The sequence below is a fragment of the Pezoporus occidentalis genome, unplaced genomic scaffold, assembly GCF_034315485.1.
Source record: "Pezoporus occidentalis ecotype Australia unplaced genomic scaffold, CSIRO_AGI_Poc_V1 ctg11, whole genome shotgun sequence".
Lineage (NCBI taxonomy): Eukaryota > Metazoa > Chordata > Aves > Psittaciformes > Psittacidae > Pezoporus > Pezoporus occidentalis.
The window spans coordinates 4,824,558-4,842,634 of record NW_026912886.1 but is presented as its reverse complement, the minus strand read 5'-3'; the positions used below and the strand labels follow the sequence as shown (position 1 = coordinate 4,842,634).

The window sequence follows — 18,077 nt, the reverse complement described above, 5'->3', positions numbered from 1 at the left end:
TCATAAATATGCTTAAATCTTGTTTTGATCTACTGGGGAAGTAGTGTATTACAATAAAGTATGAAATGAAACTGAGAAGAAAGTGATCCTTAAGATATTTTAAGAGATTCCAAGAGAAGGTATTCTTAAGAAATTTTAAGATAAGAAGTCTTAGTAAACCTGAAAATAAAGACAGGATTGATTACTATAAATGTAATTCTAACAAAAGCCACAGATACATACTTATAGACACCTGCACCATTTTTGGTTGAGTTTTCTTTTGTACTTGTCTCACATAAAGCAATTATTCACTCCACTGAAAATTTTACTCATTTTCTATTGAAAAGAGAGGTTTTTCCAGGAAGCTTATGTGTTGATAATAGAATTGTTTAAAAATGTCCTGATACTATGATAAAGAATATGGTGTATTAAAAGCTTCAAGTTAACTAGATAAAAAAAAGGAAACCCTGTTGAACACAGGACAGACAGTAATCTGTTTTCACCAACGTAGTAGTGCTAAAGAGCAAGCTGCTGACTAATACCCTTCTGCTTCTCTAGTGCAGACTACTGAAACTAGTTGGACTTGTTTGTGTTACACTGGAATCTCAGAGGTGTGATGTGACAAAACATCTTTTTGACACTGTTTTTTCTCTTTGAGAACTGAGGTTTCTTGATCAGAGGCCAAAAGGCAGCAAGTGATTTGTCAATCAGATTCATAAACTATGTATAGCTCTAGGTATCATTAGTGTAATTGCAGCCTCATTAAAGAAATTCTTGTCCATCAGCTGCATATATACCAAGATGGAATGTGGAGAGAGAGAGGCCTGATGAACTCCTTGTCGAGTCTAACATAAACAAGGAGAGAAGAATGTGTGTAAAATGGATGAGTAAGAACTAAAGCATTTTTTTACTCTTAACCTGTAGGTCTTCCTCTTCCGTTTAGCACAGACAGGATAGAGCTGATGATTATCTGCACCTATACTGCAAACATTAAGTAGTGGAATTTTGTTTGGGAACTATAAAAGGCATGTTGGTTGAAATTTTCTTTTATGAAAAAATAAAAGCAGAGGAAAAGGAGACCTGCTTTTTTCTATTAACTATGAAAAGGGATTGTGGAATTCAGGATTTATGAATGTCAAGCTGAAGAAGTCAACAGAAGCAAAAGCCATGCTTTGAATTCCAGTGCATCAGTCTAGCTCTTAACATCTACGTATCTCTTTGGTGTTTATGTAAATTATTCCAACTTATTATTGCTTTCAAGCAGAGCTGAAACAAACAGTTTGTAATTTGATTTTTTTTTTTTTTCTACCTATAGCATAAAAGCTAAGAGTGGCGAAAATAACTATTTTTATGTTTTTTTTTCAAGATCAGTCTCTACTTTGAGAATTATTTTGGGACTTTGAGTTGTTTCAGTTAAAACAAAAGGTAATGATATTACAGAACAAAAATATGTTGAGCTTTAAAGTATTTGCTACACAAATGCTACTTGTGGATTTTGTAATTATGAGTAAGCATACTTCCTGCCTTCTTTTGACACCTAATATGTAACTGACATTATAAGCAATGGAGGAAAAAAAATACTACTCTCTTAGACTCCTTAATGAATCTGAAGTACTATCACTTCCCTCCTTAGTTTTATCTCTCAGTAGACAAAACAAACCAAATCCTTTTTGTCTGCCCTCATGGATTGTTTTTCGAATTTCTGCTTGTTCTGGCTTTTGTCATCTTCTTTCTATTCTGTTTGTTTACTTTCAGTGTGATTTCAAAAACTGAAAAGATGACTTCACGTATTTTCTAGAATGACAGTGGTCTTTTTTTGTACTAATATTACATCAGCAATGCTTTTAATTTAAATATGCTATATACCTTATTCTGCTATGTAATAATTTTTTGCCATTTTTCATTTTTTCTTCCAAATGTAGAACTATTTTTTACAGTAACGGTAAGGCAATGACATGAATTTGGTCATAAGTGAAGAACTTTAACTTCTAACACCATCCTTTCGTATATTCGCAACCCATTCCATACTGGTGTCTTCTGCAGACTGCAAAATTCTGTTCTTCCAACTAGCTGAGAACATTGATGAAATCGACCTGTATCATATTGTTTGATACCCTACACAATAATTCTACCAAAAGAATTACTCCCAAATATCACCATATAAGTATATGCTATTTTCTACCAATTTCAACTTTAATGTAGTTATCTTGATTTCATAGGGAATTTCATGAAAATCAACTTTTGGAAGAAACACAGTGGGACTTAGTCTTGCAAGTAAGACCGTGATAGACACCATGATAAGACCAAGTCAAATATTTTGTGGTGATGCAATATGCAAAGACTTGCAATTATCTCTTTGCTTTCATAGCCTATAATTAATTACTTGGTTCCATTTACTTTAATCATTTGAATCGAAAGAGAAAATATGCCTCTATCCTTTATGGATAATGTGTGATTTACCACTCTGATGTGTTCTGGGGTCAGAATAGAATGCTTAAAATGCACTCTGCATTTTACTCCTTACCATCATTCTGACAAACTGGACACTGTCAAGGAAGCCTGGAAAACTGAAGTTTTTTGTTTGTCTGAAATACAAAATCCATTTAATGTGGAGGACCAATCTTGACAATTTTGTATTTTTTTCAATATAACTTTATAAACAGCTGTATTAAACATATGACTGATGGGGTTTTTTAGGCAGCTGGTAACAAAGTACCTGCAAACTATGTAAAAAATGCGTTCTGTGTATATAGTACTGAGATTTATTATACATCTTAAAAAAAAACAAACTATTTTTTGAGACCACCAAAAATTGAGAAGATCTAGTATCATACTACATTCTATAATCAAGTATTTCACTTGATAGTCAATAATTTATTCTTTTAAAAGTATTTAGTACTGTTGAAAGACAACAGGTAACAAGAACCATTGGAAGCCTAACAGGACTGTATTTCTAAACAGCAGAGATGTTTTTAAAGCATGTCCTCTTGTTTCAGATTCACAGACTAGTTTATTAATAAATACAGAAATGCAGTTTTATCTTCACCGAGATGACCTCCTGTTTTGGTTCTCAGTGTATGCGCTAATAATTTTTCTACATCACTGCTGGTAAATTGCTAGCAGCAATTCTTCTATTTCTCCTGTCAACCAAGCTTTATTCAAGTTTGACCTTCTCTTTGTCAGACAAGCATCACTCATCTCTTATGATATGCTAGCTTTAATATTTTCTTTCAAGCATTATACAATATATCTTCCTAGAATATGCTTCAGAAACACAGTATCTTCTAAGCTTACATACTGTAATATTTTGTTCTGTAGTGATAATATTAGCTTCTAGATACAGCATTTATTATTTTAGCATGACTTAATTTCTGTTATTGTTTTGGACAGACAATTTACTTTAATGTGCTGCTCTTATTTGAACCTATTTTTAGCAATGCATACTAATTAGAATTGTCCGGCTCAGACTACAAACTACTTCTGACTATGGCTACTTTACATATGTTGTTTCCATGGATCAGCTGTATTTATATTTTAATTCCAGCAGGTATTATGTCTAAAGGGTTTGTTTCCAGGAATGACATAGTTATGAGTCAGTTTGACGTTCTTGCAGCTGCTTTGCAGAATTAGAGATTAAAATGATACTTTCAGAGAATAATGAATTTTAAATCTGTTTCCAATTTGGTGTTATACAATTTTGCACTCATACAAGAATGGAAAAGTAGTGCAGTATACATAGTTCCTAGGAAGTGTAGATTTTAGGACCTGATGACCATTCTTGTGCTATAGCACAGGGTGTGTGTGGTGATTTATATTTTTGAAATTATTAAAGAAAATGTATTAGGATGATGCTCTGCTGCTCAGAAAAATGTAAAAGGGAAATAATGACACAAGGCTTAAAGGATACTTGTGACTGAAGAGCAGAGAATCTGCTGAACTTCTTTGATCTAAATATATCTGCTGACTGATGAGACTATTGATCGTTTGTATTTCTGATAGTATCATAAGCTACAAAAGCAAAGGTCTGTCTTGACTTCAGTATCTTCCTTACTAGTTTATCTTTCATGCAAGAAGACTCTGCCTTAATCAGCATTCTTTCAAGATTTTTTTTTTCTTTTGAGAAGTTTGGGTATAGAAACCAGTTATCTTGTATGATAAATTCTTGTGTTGTATTGTAAGTTACAGGTGACAACACTGCTATTAGAAATGGGTAAGTCAGACCATGAATTAATTTGAAAGCAGCTGATAACAGTGTAAAGTTTAATTTTTATAAGATCTATTAGTTTCCAGACTGAGTCTGGATAGTTATTATGCAGCATTAATAAACACTTGTGGGAAATTTTAGTTAGCCTTCTCAAAACCTTTAAACATATATGTGTACAGAAAGTAACTTAGGGATTTATTTGAGAGGGCTGGAAGAATGGCAAATAAGCCTCTCTCACTCCATTCCCTTACAATTCCCCCCATCTGGGGACTAATCTCTGGATATTTCTGAGCTGTGGTCAACAGAAGCCTAGGTTTAGTTGGTATGTTGAAGCTATACAGCCTTTTAGTACCTTGAACCTTTTATTAATTGAAGCTTAAAGACTAATTTTAACTAGTGAATACCTCTAATTTCATGCTTATCTAAAGGTTTATGTTTGTTTATGGGAGGCTCACGGAGTGGTAGTAAAAGGGGAGGAGGATTAGACGTGGTAAAGAATGGTACAGAGCTGGAGAGAATTTTGTAGCTAAGCAGGTGCATTTTAGAATACAGTTTGCTAAATACTCCTTAAGACCGTCTTCTCCTTCCTAAAGTTTTTGTGTTCTGTCACCAAAGCTTAAGAATTCAGCATAGGCAGTGAGCTTATTTGGAGAAATATGATATAATAGCTGTCCATTATGCTTTGCTTGCTGTAATTAACGGTATGATACATTTTCTGCTTCCTTGTCTAGTGATATAAATTGTTTCTACCTTGTACCACTATGGTATCCTTAGTTAAGTTTTTTCTTCTTTTTACCAATTACCTAATCAAATGTATATGAATTTGAAGTTTCTGTAGTAAGTAGATAGATGACCACACTTCATTCCGCTACACAGGTGCAAAATAGCAATGCTTATGGAGCACTCCATGGATTTTTCTTATAATTGTAGTGAAACACTCCCGTTATCTAAAAATGCACATGGTATAGAAGATAGATTTACTTTCTAAAACAGAACTTGAAGGCTATTACAGGTATTTCACATTGTAGTGAATTTTATTGTAAAATAAGTATTTAAGGAGAAAAAAATCTAACTAAGTAGTAACTCATAGGGTTAACTAAATGAACCAGCATTTATATTGTTCTCAGTACACTCACAATTTTTTATGTTAGTTTCCTGAAATAGTACGTGTGAATGATGGAAATGAGTTGTATGAAGATAAACTCTTTTAAGTAAATCACTGTCATTCAGCAGTATAATCTGAGATGTCTAGCCTTGTATCCCTGAATTAAAAATACATTCAGTGGTCTCTTACATAATCACAGTTCATTTCTTATCTACATCAAGGAATGTTGCTGTCTGTTCTGGTAGTCTAATGACTACTAAAGTGAATTGCTTGGTGACTGTATGCTTCTTGATTGGTGCTTTCATATGCACAGAGAAAACTTCCATAGTTCAGATTATTTCACTCATGGTGAGTTCAGAAGAAGCAATAAACAAAGAAGTTTTCAAACTAATTTTTTCTCTGAAGTTGCAGTCATTTGTGACAAAAGAGATGTTCTCAATATCTTGTTTTGGGAAACTTGCGTCAGTTATCTGCTTTATGCAATTTCTATTAAGAAAAGAGGCCATTAGGCTGCTGCATTGTTGGAGTTGTACTTTTTTTTTTCCCTAAGTAGCAACTGCAAAGAAAAGCAAGTTAAACCAAAAACGTAATACCTTTTTTCCCTTCCTAATTTTTGATTGTTGCTCTCCTTCCTAAATTTAGGCAAAATTAGATTCCAGTAAAGGAAATGTAGTGAAATTAGATGAAGCTGGCTGAAACCCAAGAGAGGTAAAGAAAATTTCATATGTTTATCTCTCATGCTCTGAAATACAAAATTCCATTTAATGTAGAGAACAAGTCTTAACAATTTTGTATTTTTCTAATATAACTTTATAAACAACAGAATTAAACATATAATTGATGGGATTCTTTAGGCAGCTGGTAGGAAATTACCTGCAAACTATTTAAAAGTTGCATTCCACGTCTGTAATACTGAGATTCATTATACATCTTTAAATAGCAGTATTACAAATACTGGTATGATTAGATAGTGTAGAAAGGAGTTACAGTTTGCATGAACAGATGGTGAGGCTTCTTACCTTACAAGAGATGTTCTGCCTAAAACCTCCCTCAGTCCTCTTATTTCTCTTCACCTGTTGATATATCCTCTCTTGCCTCTCCTCTCATTCCATCTGCCAAGATGCTGCTCCAGCACTTTGGTTTTAATATTCCTTTTATTTCCTTTACCCCTCCTAAAAGCATATCCCATTTTGTATCCACAGCCAGCCCAGTTTACAGGTGTCTAGGTGCTCCTGGTTCTGCTCTTAGCCTGCTTATAAAAATGCTGTAATACTCTTATAATGGGAAAGTAGGATGATATGGTCTTCCAAATCCTGTTATGCTTGTGAGGAAAGAGTAGCCCGTCATGTCTGATGTTGTCAGACAAATACATTTCACAATTAAAAATAAAGACTAAACTCATTTTTAAAAATCTACCCAGTCAAACAGGGGTAATCTGACAACTACAACACTATAGCTTAATTTAGTCATGAATTAATTTTTGAGGCAAAATGAAAATTCTAGTATTTCTGAAGGGGGGAATTTTGGAGTGAAAAAATACATTAAGATGTCTTACTCTATTTTTACTAAATAATGGATTTTATTGTTAGCATAGTTTTAATATTCTGTATAACTCAAAATGTAAGTTATTCTTGGAACAATAAACTGTAGTTCATTCTGAGACATACTCGTTCTAAATGGATTATTCACAGTGACTGTGAAAGAGAAGCTAAGATCTGTAGTCAAGGATAAGAAAATGGCAAATTTGGTGGTCTCACGAAGGAGAGGAGGCTGTTGCATAGTTGAATTTTGTGTGGATTCAAATTTGATGTTGTGGTATTGCTAATACTTAGTATCTCAATCCTCTTTAATTTTTTTTTTAATAATACAAAATCAAATATAATCTGACTGGAGCTAAGTTGTTCAAAATGTGTTTTACCAGTCTCAGTTCTATTGCTTGTTCTTGTGCCAGTGCTTTACTTTGATCACATTAGTAGACTCTGAAATCAGTGGCACAATAGAGCCTTATAGTTCCTTGGCTTGTCACCATGAAAATGTATGCACCTTTATATTTTCCAGTATATCTTTAATGTATGTGTTTGGTATTTTCTTGTAGATAAACTGGTTTAAAAATGAAATGTGGCAGATGTTTAAGGTGTATATGATAATTTTATAATGTATTTAACGTGGCATATTTTCAAACATCTGAAAATTACTGAACTAGGGAGGAAAAGTCGAAAGATCAGTAAGGTGACAATTAAAAGAATGCAGTTTCATGTATGCACTGTACTATAAAGCATCAAACTGACAAGATGATAAAATAAGGGTAGTGCTCCCTGTGTATAATATATGCTCCTTCTCAGCATATATTTTCTGTCTTATAGTAAATGTGAATGCATCACATCTTTGCATGAAGCAATTTATAATTTTATATATAAATGTATACCTTATACTTTCCCAATTGTAATTCCATTTGCATTTGGGGGTAATTTCTGTTATAACATGAATTGCTGTGGTAGAATAGAATAGCTACAGTTCAGGAGTTTGGGTGTTTGTTTGGGTTTTCTAATATATATATCCTTAGTAGAAACACTTTCATTTTCCTTGAAAACAGAGCATTATTTTTTTGAACACTGCAACTATATTAAATAATATAAAAAACCCTAAAACAAAACAAACCCCCTAAAAATCATGTTGTGCTGGGTTACAGTATGTATTAAGCAGTATCCACACAGTCCTGCAGAAGTAGCAGGGATTCTTATCTACTGAAAACATTTTTTTTCTTATTTAAAATATGATGACAATGGTCTTGCCACAGTGGTACAGCTAAGCACAGGTGTTACTGGGATTCTGCTCTTCATTAGCAGATTAAAATAGTGACAGCTTTTTATAGCATAAGAAGTTTTCTCGAAGAATATTTTGTCTAACCTATATTCCCCTTCTTCCCAATTCTCTTCCAGATAGCGTTTCTGTGGATGAAAAGGTTTAAAATCACGTATTTACTATAGGGATCATGTATTATGTTGATGTTTGTTCGTGACTTATTTGACCTGTTTGATTCCTTCATTTTAGTTGTGATATCTGCATGTTTTTCACAGCTTTTCACTCTTTTGTTCTCCTTTGAGTGTATTGCAAATGTGTTGCAGTTATGAACAGGATAACTGTCAATCTTGTGTTTATCATAATTGCCAACACGGGGGTCTGCTACTGTCAAACAAGTTATCTGGGATTTTTGTCTCTAATTATCATCTATACTGCATACACTATAGGACTTAAAGGACAACAATATTTGGGAAGCAATATCTTATCTTCCCATGGGTTCTTCCAGTGTGTTTCATTAAATGCTGAATGCTGTCAAAATTTATTCCTAAAGCAATAGTTACTCTAGCTTTGGCCTGGAGTTGACCCTGCTAAACATTTTCATATTAGGTCTTATATGTGTTATACAGTTAAATTCTGTCTAAGGCTTACTAAAAGCAACTGAGTAACTGATGTTTTTTTGGTCTTTACTAAAGGCTCGGATAGTAAGTGGAAGTTCCTTGGATACTTCCAAGTTTTATGCAGTCCAGGCATTTAGTGGGTAAGTACCAATATGACTGTGAATTCTGTTACTTATATTTACAAATTAGTGTCATAGAGTTATAGTATTTTTTCTAAGTTTTGTTCTTATGAGAACATGAATTATTTGAAAAGGAATATAGTGTTTCATTGTGTATGTCATCTTTTAATTTTTTTAAGTCCTTAATTTTTAAGAAATTAATGACCAAAATTCTGTTGCAGATACCAACAGAAAGACAATTTTTTTTTTTACCTGTTTGCATACAAAATAAATGTCTTTTGAAGCTGTAGTTTGGTTTTCCCTTTGTTTTAGTAAATGTGTAGCAATATAATGTCAGTCTAAGATGTGAAATCTAACAGGTCAAGGGAAAATGATCTTATAGTTGCTGAGAGTGAGTGTGACAGGAACGTGTACATTTTGTTTGATTGCTCCCAGGTGGAGTATCTTACATCCAGTTCTAGGGATTTCTTCCTTTGGGGAAAACCTCCTCTTCCTATTTTAAATACTTTCTTCTCATTCAGTTTGGAGAGGAGAAAAAGTAAAAACCATTGGTAAAATTCATCAGTTAGATTATTTAACTATTTAAAAGAGATATTACCCTCTTGCTGGTGCACTATATATGCACTATCTGGTGTAGTTATGCTTTGTCATAAAGATGAGGTGATGAGATTGAATTAATCAGTCTTCCATCTTCTCATTTGTGCATCTTAAAGGCTATTCAGTAGGTGCTAGACACTATGAAGTTTTCCCACTTTGTTTGTCATACTTCAAAGTGTTGTATTACTTCTTTTTCCAGCTCATAGAAACTTCAGAATTGCTGTAAAAGTATAAGGCCCTATGTGACACTGTGCAGGGTTACATGCTGAATGCAACATCAGACATTTTAAGTCTTATAAAAGATAATTTATGTGGATTTTTTATTAGTGGTCTCTTTGGCATTAGGATGAAATTGTAGTATACTTCTCTTGGCTTGCAAACCACACATTGCTTTCGCTTTGATGCAGTTTTCTCTTAAGGTCACAAAGGTCAAAAGTAACTCAGTACTAAAATGAAACAAACTGGTGCCTTGCATATTGATCAGCCGTATTTCTTACTATGTGAAAACAACTACTCCTGTTGAATGGAATTCTCTAAGTACTGTGTCTCTCTGTATTTTAAAAATAGAACAAGATTAGTGCTGTGAATTTTCTTTCCTGACCTTCAAATGCATGAATGTTAGTATTTCTGTTTGAATTATATTGGTTGTCAACATAAAAGTAGTGCATCTGAAGCAACTTTGTTTCTCTTGTTTACTGACTTGAATACTTTTTCAGCAAGGTGCTAGCCACAAAAACATTGCCTGTAACTCTCTGTGCTCATGCTTGTGTTATTACTCTAATGAAATCATGGAGGGCTTTGATCAGATCCATTGCAACTGTGCAAAAAATATGACAGTAACTTGAGGTATAACAATTTGTATTTTGTGGCTTTGTTGTTCAAAACATTAATGCATATCAGAACCAGAGGCGTCACAGGGGCAGCTTCTGACCCTTGCCTCAAATTCTCTGTCATATCTGCAAAGACAGTATATCCTTCTTTTCTGTTTTGTCCTATAAAGTGTCAGTTCATTTTCACTCATAGGCTTTTATGACCCCAGATTTCAGTAAATTATAGTTTGATGCACCACTAATAGTAATGTAACTCATCATTGAAAAGCAGAAACCTGATGTCTTAAAAGCTACAGAGTAAGATGTGGTCTACTGAAACTAAGAATTCTTGTACCCAGAAGCATTAGTGTGTAAGTTTGTCACAAAATTTTGAATTTTGTGTATAAAAAAAAAAAAAAAAGCTGTTCATATCTTTGCACAATTACATTTGAGAAGCTTGGTGTATAGGTCACCTCACAGTTTTCAGAACTAATAAGAGAACAATATTTAACATCAAAATAAGTTCAAATTCTTGAAATACAGTGTAGAAATTAACATTCTCAGATACTCTCATAGGTGCTGTTCAGTGCTGATTTGTATATTACATTCAATGCCATATTTCTAGAATAAGGAGAAATGGGGGGGTATCTCTAGAAAAAGCAGAAATCCAAGACTGAAAATATAGATAGTTCAAAACTGTTGTGAATTTACCATCTGTGGTTTTTGATGACCCAATTTTGATCATTATATGTGGTTGGGCTTTCATTGTTCAAGCTAGAGAATTATTTCTTAAAATAACCAAAATTGTAAGGAAAATTTTCCATTTCATATGATTTTTCTTCTTTTTTTTTAATTTCCCTTTCTTTAAGTAACCTACTTCTTGCTTTCTTAAATTTTATTGTTTGCCCCTCATATGCATAAGCGTAATTAGAGAGCTCAGTCATATTGCTTGCAATCTGGAAAACCAGAAGAGAAACAGTTTAACATCTAGTTATTATATAGTTTAGGAATAGCATTTTGTTAGAGGATTCTGTGAGTGTAGATTCTGACAATCAGGTGTGGGTATCTGTGCATGCAGGAAGCTGCCTTGGACAATATGGTTTTGTTGTATGCACTACTTCCCATAGCCACTTACTTAATTACAGTTTCCTAATAGGTGTAGGACTTAGAAACATAAGGTAAAGAGTGTATAGAATTCTTATTTTTTGTGGGTTGCACACAGAAAACAATCTCGTAGACATAAGGAGACCTTTTGCCACTCAAGGACAATACAGATGCAAGTTTCTCTTTTTATGCCCTTTCTTCCATTCACGGGTGAAAAATTCAAATATTGAATCCTCTGTGTCAATGCCTTCTACAGACATCCTATAACCACTGCATAAGACTGCTTCAAAGGACTGACAGTATCTCAATATTAGCTCATGGTTTTAGATTAAACCTTACTTCTTTTCCTGAAAAAGTTTAGAAAGAGCCTCTACTTCCTTTGCTGTCTGCAGTATCTTAATGCAAGCCTCTGTTTCACCAGGCCTTCCTGAAAACAGTGATGTATTTTTCATTTAACTTCTCATTCAGCTGAAGAACACTGACATCTCTAAAACTGATGTGGCTCTGTTTTAATCACACTTTCTGCTTTACTCCTGAATGTAAAAACTAAAGTGCTAAAAAACTAAAAACCCTCAGCCTTTTCACTGCCAGGATTACCTGGCTACAGCCTTAGATATGACTCCTTTGCCATCTAATTCCCCCCAAAAGGTGTTTCTGTTTGAAGTGAGGGGATATTCTTTCCCTTGCAACCCTTGATACTTTGCTTTATCTATATAGAAATATCTCAATTGCCTCTTTTCCTGCTTTATTCTTCCCTCTTTCTCATAGCATAGTGCTGTGAACCCACCTCACATGCACAAGTACATCCCAAGCCTATGGCACAGACTGCAGCTCTTCATTCTCTGCGGTGATTTTCACTTGGCTGCATAAAATGAGAAAAAAGAAGACTAAAGGAAAGGCAAAAACCAAATACAGTTTTCCTGTAGCTTGTCATGCTACTTCTTTGTTAAAAGGCAAAAGCTCCACCTTCCCTGTTCTTTCTATGCCAGTACCAAATAATATCCTCTTCATTTTATTTGTCTCATCTTCAATAAGAGAAGAAAATTTAGAATTTGTCCTTTCAGTATTTTTGAAAATGACATGGAGGTCAGCTGGGTTTTTCATCATGTATATGAATCATAAAATCATAGAATGGTTTGGGTTGGAAAAGACCTTAAAGACCCTTCCAGCCTTAAAGATCTAGTTCCACCTGCCCTGCCATGGGTAGAGACATGTCCCACTAGACAAGGTTGCTCAAAGCCCCATCCAACCTGGCCTTGAACACTTCCAGGGATGGGGCATCCACAACTTTTTGGGGTAGTCTGTGCCAGTACCTCATCACCCTCATAGTGAAGATTTTTTTTTTTTTTTCAAAATGTGTAATCAAAATCTCCCCTATGACAGCTTAAAGGCATTCCTACTTGTCCTGTCGCTACCTGTCCTTGTAAGTCCCTCTCCAGATTTCTTATGGACACCTTTAGGTCTTGGAAGGCTGCTCAGAAGTCTCCCTGGAACCTCCTCTTCTCCAGGCTGAACCCCAACTCCCTCAGCTTGTCTTCATAGGAGAGGTGCTCCAGCCCTCTGATCCTCTTCATGACCTCCTCTGGACTCACTCAGCAGGTCCACATGTTTCTTATGTTGGGGCCCCCAGAACTGTTTAGCTTTTTCTAGAGACTTGTTCTGTATTAATTCACTGCTTGCCTGAGGGCAGTGATGTCAAGAGACTGATAATTTTACCACATAGCCTAATCCATTATGAAATTTGCTAATGTACACAGACGGTGCTGCATGCACATGATTGCTCAGTTCCTTCAGTAGCACATTCTCAATGGTAAAATGAATTTATTTTTTCTTGGATACTCTGGCAAATTCAAATAGATTATTGCTATGCAAAATACCTTTAAGAAGCACACGAAAAAGTCAACATTACAGTTACTTTTCTTGCACTGAACGGTGACTCGTGTGCCATCAGTTTTGTCATCTTCTGTGTCACTTTGTTGTTGGGTTGTTGTTATTGGAGGTAGGGACGGGAGTGAAGAATTCAATCTATAACCTACGTAACAGATACAGTTTGTCTAATGCTTTAGTGTTTAATATTCCAAAGACTATACATAAAGACTAGTATTTCACTGTCAATATGGCATTGCCCAGTTTGTTAGCTCTGATAATGTAGCTATTCTCTAGGTTTTCAATAAAATTTGATCCCATAATCCAGATCTGTATATTGATCTTTGCGTCTAGCTAATAGCCACCAATCTTTACATACGATTCTCTTAAATATTATTAGAAGGATCAAATTTTGTTCTTGTACAGGGAATTTGTGCATAGAAGAATTTCTGGTTCATATTCCCAATGTCAGGGTTTTTTCAGTAAAGATGCAAAAAGTATTAAATATCTAGATCTCCAAGAGTAAGATTGAGATGGGTGTTTTCAGCACATGTTAGTGGAACTGTATTTTTCCAATGGATCTCCTAGTGGATTGTCCTGCTCTCCACTTAAAAATGAAGTGTATCTTCTCAGGCAAGTGTACACTTACTGTTTGTTTATCTCTGAGCTATGAGAGTCTGGTGGGTCAGCCTTTCCATGTCTCTGCTGGATATTTTTCACCTTATTGTGCCCCAATCCCCTTTTGCGCTGTTACCTTTTAGTTTTGTCTGTGTATTTAATTTTTGTTTTAATTAGTTGTATAGTTTCTTTCCTTTATACAGTTCTTCTGAGTATTCATATTGGGGAAAAATAATTAATAGTGTTTAAAAATGTTTTAAATTAATCTAAAATACAATACCTGCTCTGCTACCAGGAGTAACATGGAAATTATTTTGCCTACAGTCCCTCCCACCCCTCCATATATGCACTAGTCATGTAGCTATTACGTTTATCCTTCTGTACGTGCCTGCATGCACAGAATACCAGTCTGCAGCCTAAGTGGCAGTGACTGGAATTTCTGATATAGCCTTCTTAAGTGTAATACCTTGCTTATGCACTTTGTCTTACCACCAGACCCAACACATACACAGGCTCATACCTGTTCAAGTTACTCCAGCCTTTCATATTATTAGCTCCTTCCATGTTTAAAAAATAGGGTCGTCTTTGTTGTTGTCAATATCTCCCTTTGAACCTCACCCCTCATGCACTCCTGACAACCCAAACAGCTGCAATGCCACCACTACCTGCTCTGGCTAAAGCTGCTTTCACCCTGCTTCACTTCAGTCTTCAAAGGGAGAGGAACAGATGCTGTTTATCCCAAATTATGCAGAGGCAGCTGTTGGACCCGGATGAATTCTAAGTTTGGTAAAAGATTCACAAGTCCCTCATAAAGTCAGAATTCATATTACAGCACTAATGTCATGATGAAATATCTTTGTATTATGTACTCCTCTGTCTTGATTCTTTCATTCTTACTATTCCCTCACATGCCCTGTCATCCTTTTTTTGTCTTTGGAAACTTCATCATCATTCTTAATTCTGACATTTTTTTTTTTCTCCCAGGAAAAGACTATCAGTCATTCTTGATTTTTTTTTTTTTTTTTTTTAATTCTTTTTTTACCTTTGTGTATGCTGCTCCTAAGTACTTGGTAAATGGCATCCAGTAAGAAGTTCAAATTTAGTTGTAATTTTGTGTTACAGATTAGAATAAAAATGGAAGTGATTTTATAGACATTGTCAGAAGCAGCTCTTTGTGGTGTAAGAATGCCTTATACATGTGATGAGCTTTATTCACTGCTGGTGGAACTGTTCCTGGGTAACAAAGAGCCCTGAGAATCCAAGCATCTGAATTTATTTCTTAGTCTCTCTACATTTACTTTGGCAATCTCAGAAATCTTATTTCTATCATGCTTTTGCTGAGAATTATAGATATGTCTGGAAGTTGCAATTTGGGTCTACCTTAATCATTATGTTCTTGAAAAGAAAATTCTAGTATCAAAACCCTGCACCAAAGACTGTTTATGTGAAAATAGAAAGGAAATGTATAAACAGCCCGTGGATCTCTTTCCCTTTCTTACAGAATGGTGCCGGTGGATCAGAAGGCAGCATGGGAGAGACTGGTTATCTCTTAAGTTTATAGGATAAGAGTTAGGATAGCGCTTGGAAACTGGAGTGCTTGCTCTTAAGGGTTAAAGTAAACTCTCCTATGCTTCAAGTAAGTGCTTTACCCACTCAACTAAGATAGGAAAAGGATTAATTTTTTTTTTTTTTTCCTCTTGTAACTGTAAGGAACTCAACAAACAGAAACAGGGATGAATTTGAGGGTTTTAGTATGGCCAAGAGGCAATTTGGCAATTTTTTGGGGGGTGGGGGGAGAATTTAATATGGACTTGATGCATTAGAAGAATTGGATGAAAATCCTGAAGACTTTCAAAAAACTACACAAATGGTTTGAATAAGATTATTATCTTTCCTTGTTTATCTGTCAAATTTCATAAGTAACTTGAAGTTAGTAGAACCGCTTACTCCTTGTTCAGCTTTTCAAGAGTCCCTGATGGAAATTTTACAAGTCAGAATGATGTGCATAGGTTAGTTCTGAGAGGTTCAATCTTTTCACCTGCTTATTAGCTACTACCAAGACCAATTAAAGTCATCCTCTTAGTTTTCAAGTTTTTGTTCCTGTTTCAGATCTGCTGTCTCTTTTGCTGATTTCTATACTTCTTCCATTTCATCCTTCCTCTTAACTATCAGGTGAAGTATGCTCTAGTTGTCATCTACACCCATAAGGAACTCTCAGCCTCCCAGATCCAGTATTTTCTGCCTTTTTATGTTGACTTAACTCTCCTTGATTTATGTTTAAGTGTCTTAATACATGTGTTCTGATCCAGCATTTGGAGGATTAAATAAATTGTCTTTGCTATCATTAAAGAATTTTTAATGTGGATGCTTCCCAGACTTATGTATAAGCTGGGAACAGTCAGTTATGTGTTCCTGTAGATGTATTTCTAAATCCATGTGATACCGTGTCTGCAGAAATTAGCCAGAGGTGGAAATCTAGCAAAGCTGATCGGCCATGATTCCATGATGATACAGCATGATGAAAGTTGACAGCTACATAAATATCTGGATTTAAAAGAGAAATTAAAAGGCTTTGTGGTGGGTTTGGGTTTTAATTTGTAAGGTAATTTCTCACCACCTTCATTAGGGTGCCACTGATGTTTCAGTATTGCTTTTGATGGGTTTTACGTCTTTCTGCTCCAGGAGGTTTATATTCTTATTTTAATTAGATCTTACGATCCTATGATAATGACAACCAGAGATGCATGTTGTCAGAGATAAACTAAATGCAGCATGTTATTACCTCCCCTGGTTCTAGGAAAGTCTCCATCCTGGTTTTGCAAATGAATTTGTCATGTAGAGCTTCCTATCTCCACCTTATAAATTCTCACAGGCTTTATGCAAATTGGATTCTTTTTTCCCCATGTTGGTTTCTTTCATTATGGCCATATTGATACTAAGGAAGCCCTTTACACAGATTTCAAGGGTAGTAGGAGGAATTCAAACTGAGTCTGAGTCCTTGGTTTTATGGTATTGCAACAGTTATGATAGGGGAGTGTTAATTTTGAGAAGGATGTTCAGATTTTTCTCCTCCCTATAAATATTGAGACCAGGTCTGTCTTCTAGGCAATTTTTGCAGCACTGTGAATACTCTGTCTTCATAAGTGTTACTGCTGATTTCCTCTGGTGTAAGGATCAAGAATATTATCAAATGTAGTTTTAATGCTATTTTGCTGGTACTTGGTTTTAACAACTTTTTTTTTTTTTCAGTTTGTCCCTTAGGAAGTCATGATAGTGTTTTAGGAGGTGTTTGGTTTTTTTTTTGGGGGGGGGGGGGGGGGGGGGGTGTTTTGCTTAGTTTTTCAAAATATTGAAAAAAATAAAAGGCAAGTTTTACAAGCTGAAATGGTGGCACTTTGAGGCCACATCGCCTGAGGCTAGAATAAAGTTGGCTGGCATCAGCTCCCTGTAACGTGACAAGAAGCATGATGGGAAAAAGAAATTAGGTCAGAAATTCTTTGCAAGCAACTTTATTTTTTCTAAAAGCAGATATGGCCCCAGAGGCCTCTTAGCACAATTTGTAATATCTGTTGGTCTGCTTTGGCTTGCATCTGGGGATGAAGCATGCAACAGATTTCTGATCAGAAGGCAGAAGGAGGCTCATAGCTGTAGTCACAAAGTCTATTTTGCTGCCTCAGCTAGAATGAACAGCTGACAATATATCCAAATGTGTGATTAATTTATATTAATCTGTTCCCAAGCTGAAAGTCAAAACACTGCACTGCATATGACTGCTACTCCTGTATAAATATGAATAAGAAGCATAACTTCAAAATTTTCATGACATTAATATGCGTAGTCATTTGAGTACACGGTCTGTCAAATTTGAGTGGATATAGTCCTTTAATATAGCTTAGTCTACCCCAGCTTCTTGCATTGGCCAGGATAACAGGTTTGCTTCCGTGGTGAGATTTGGCTCTTTTTATTTTTTTCTTATAACATGGTATTTTTAGTTCACATTAAGACACTTCTAATCCAACTTTCATTTTCAGAGAAAGTGCTAGGTATTTCTTTGGTGGCATTTTAATATACTAAGGACCAGGGTAAGTTATAAATTCCCTCCTGTAATTACTTCTGTAATGCTGGTATTTTCTCCCATGTCAGTTTTCTACTCCAGCAAAAATCATTTATTGCTACCCAAGTGTGGATTTGTGGATCTTCAGACAGTGTGGCTGCCTCATAATTATTTTCATTAACTTGCATCGTGCCATTTTTATG

The 18,077-nt window shown here is 35.1% G+C and overlaps 1 protein-coding gene across 4 annotated transcripts in view; it reads left to right on the top strand.

Moving 5' to 3' along the window:
* The window catches only part of UNC13C (unc-13 homolog C), a 146,793-nt gene that overhangs the window by 20,810 nt on the left and 107,906 nt on the right, over positions 1–18,077 (top strand). For all 4 annotated transcript variants that reach the window (XM_062628072.1, XM_062628065.1, XM_062628087.1 and 1 more), the window contains exons 3-4: positions 8,228–8,250; positions 8,783–8,847. In XM_062628072.1, the coding sequence (XP_062484056.1) occupies positions 8,228–8,250; positions 8,783–8,847 (88 nt within the window). The remainder of the gene's footprint in view (positions 1–8,227; positions 8,251–8,782; positions 8,848–18,077) is intronic.